Source organism: Austrofundulus limnaeus, unplaced genomic scaffold (assembly GCF_001266775.1).
Source record: "Austrofundulus limnaeus strain Quisiro unplaced genomic scaffold, Austrofundulus_limnaeus-1.0 Scaffold424, whole genome shotgun sequence".
NCBI classification, from domain to species: Eukaryota; Metazoa; Chordata; class Actinopteri; order Cyprinodontiformes; family Rivulidae; genus Austrofundulus; species Austrofundulus limnaeus.
Window position 1 is genome coordinate 283696 of NW_013952826.1, and position 2942 is coordinate 286637.

The following is a 2942-nucleotide window of genomic DNA, read 5'->3' on the forward strand; positions in this document are numbered from 1 at the left end:
ATTTTGACCGATTCGTGTCAGTATGACCAGCATCAGTGTATCTTGTTGGTTGGTAACAAACAGACACATTTTGACAAGTTTGTCAGTATGACCAGCATCAGTGTATCTTGTTGGTTGGTAACAAACAGACACATTTTGACAAGTTTGTCAGTATGACCAGCATCAGTGTATCTTGTTGGTTGGTAACAAACAGACACATTTTGACAAGTTTGTCAGTATGACCAGCATCAGTGTATCTTGTTGGTTGGTAACAAACAGACACATTTTGACAAGTTTGTCAGTATGACCAGCATCAGTGTATCTTGTTGGTTGGTAACAAACAGACACATTTTGACAAGTTTGTCAGTATGACCAGTATCAGTATATCTTGTTGGGTGGTAACAGACACATTTTGACAGGTTTGTGTCAGTATGACCAGTATCAGTATATCTTGTTGGGTAGTAACCAATGGACACATTTTGACCAATTCATGTCAGTATGACCAGTATCAGTGTATCTTGTTGGGTGGTAACAAACGGACACATTTTGACAGGTTTGTATCAGTATGACCAGTAACTGTGTATCTTGTTGGGTAGTAACAAAGACATTAAACATATCAAACCTTTGAATGCATCAATGAACTTCTTCTGGAGGAACGGTTTGTCTTCCTGTGTCCTTATGTTCTCCAGTGCCTCCTCCTCAAATGTCTGTTCTGCATCTTTCCCACCGCTGCTCTGCTCCACATCTGGTTCCAGTTTATCTGAAATAAAACCCAAATTAGAGCTTTTCCTTATTCATCGTTAGCAACCTGAGCGTCATGAAGGGAACTCACCTTCAAGCTYGACCCCGTCCAAAGAGCTCCCTTCAGACTTTTCCAAAGAACCCTTCTCCTTCGCCAACAGCAGTTTGGCGATCTTGGCGAGTTCAACCGCCGCCTCCGGTGATAGGTAGTACTCCCGGTCYGAGCGGATGTCGTGGCCGAGCAGTTTGGCGAGGTGCTCGAGCTCGTCRTTCTCCAGGTTGAGAATCTGGAAGACTCTCGCCATGTGCTTGAGATGATGTCCCAACCAAAGATGGTCCGGGTACTCTACGTGACACAAMCCTGACAACATCTTGATGCAGAGCCCTGCTTGGTAGTGACTGKCGGGGGACGCGTCCGGCTTTGCAAACAAGTAAGGATTGTCTTCATGCACGCCACAGGCGAGCCTCTTGCTAATCAGCAGTGTCAAAGCACTGACAAGCTGWGAGGTTAACAAAACGGTAACGTTTGGACCGCCTTCACTCAGAAAAACAATCCTGATGAAGTGTTTGGACACGATCTGGGAAGAGTCTTCCCTCTCCTGGAAAGACTTCAGGGACATCTTTGAAACATCTGCAGTAGATTTGCTGAGGATYGAGGTCTGTGCTATCGTCACCATGCAGAGAGTAGTGTAGACCTGAGCGTTTACAGCGCTTTTCAGGTTTTCAGTGGCAGAAGCCGATAACGTATCCAGGCATTTGTAAAATGTTTGTATGTCCCGTGTGAACGGTACCGTAGACGGGCTGATCACCGTCGCTCGTTTRGGGACGTGTCGACTCCACGCCACATCGCAGCTTTTCACGAATGTCCTTGCGTGACTCTTCATCGTTTCACTGCTTCCAWCGTCACTGAGGACAATTCTGCAGATTCTCTTCAGCATTTTGTTTAACCTGAGAGCAAGGCTCTGATTGATGTAGGTCTGGTTTACTTTATTAAAACCCACCATTCCTTTCATGCAGCTAATGAYGTGGAGGAAGTTCTCGGGTTTGATTGCGTCCTCTAAACTTAACATACCCTTWTTTTGCAGTTTTAACAAGAACCTCCCCATTTCGCTCAGGTTCTGTCGGATGCTCTCCTGCTTGTTTGCGACATTCCCAAACTTATGGGTCAAACTTTTGGCCATCTGGAGCAGAAGACGATCGTTTTGAATCGCAGGTGAAATCTCATCTGGACTCAGAGAGGAAAGTATCGTCGTCACATCAGGAGTAACCTTCTCCGACTCTGAGGGTTTCTTGTCACAGACGGTAACGTGACTTAACAGATCCGCACGTTTGAACAAACCTTYACAATACGAGCAGTGCTGGGATCTTTTTCTAGTGGTCACGTTTCTTTCTGGTTGCTCTTTTTCTTCCGACACTTCGATGTCAGTCTTCAGCACCTCTTCGCTGTGTCTGTAGTTACCTTTCTTTCTGAAGATTTGTAAAAGTTTTTTACGTTCAGCGGATTGTTTAGGAAAAGAAAAAGCCCTGTCAATCTCAGGCTCTTCATTTGCGTGTCTTTTTAAGTGACGACTGATTTTAGCGACCCCTTTCCCACAAACGAAACAATAGTTTTGGTCCAAAACTCTCTTGGTAGAAGGTGCTTTTTTGTGCTTTAATACATGTTTTTTATTCAAGTTACGTTTTCTTGGAAACTCTTCCTCCAGTCGCTGAACATATTTTTCTGTGATTTCTTGAGAAGAATCCAGCTCTGTAACCTGCAAACTGTCCTGGCTAYGTTTACGAATCTTTTTGGGTTTTTCACAGTCGGAGCAGGACTCGTCACAGTAAGAGTCTGCTGCAGTCTTCATCTGAAACCATAAAGGTTAAAACACATTATATACATGTTTTAGTTTAGGGTTTTACATTTTAGAAAATCAAAAAGATCCCATCTTTATCCATTTAGAAAAAAAATGTAAACATTATGGAAAAGTAAAAACAAAATGCAGTTTTATTCTTGTCTGAGTTAAGAGTTAAATATGGAGGACCAAAACTGACATAATTACAAATAAAAGCATAAATATATAAATTAGGGATGCACGATAACTTATTCTAAGAACCGATACCAATAACTTTCTCCTTTTAACAGCCGATAACCGATAATATGCCAGGAGATAAGACTAGTCAAAAATGGGTAAGATCATAACATAAATAAGACCAAAAAATAAAATGACACTAAATTATAT

General features: G+C 42.4%; 1 protein-coding gene across 1 annotated transcript in view; it reads right to left on the minus strand.

Moving 5' to 3' along the window:
• The window catches only part of LOC106529141 (uncharacterized), a gene marked incomplete in the record, with an annotated part of 32632 nt that overhangs the window by 27286 nt on the left and 2404 nt on the right, over positions 1-2942 (minus strand). The window contains 2 exon segments of the mRNA XM_014024477.1: positions 602-739; positions 812-2567. Of these exon segments, the coding sequence (XP_013879931.1) occupies positions 602-739; positions 812-2567 (1894 nt within the window).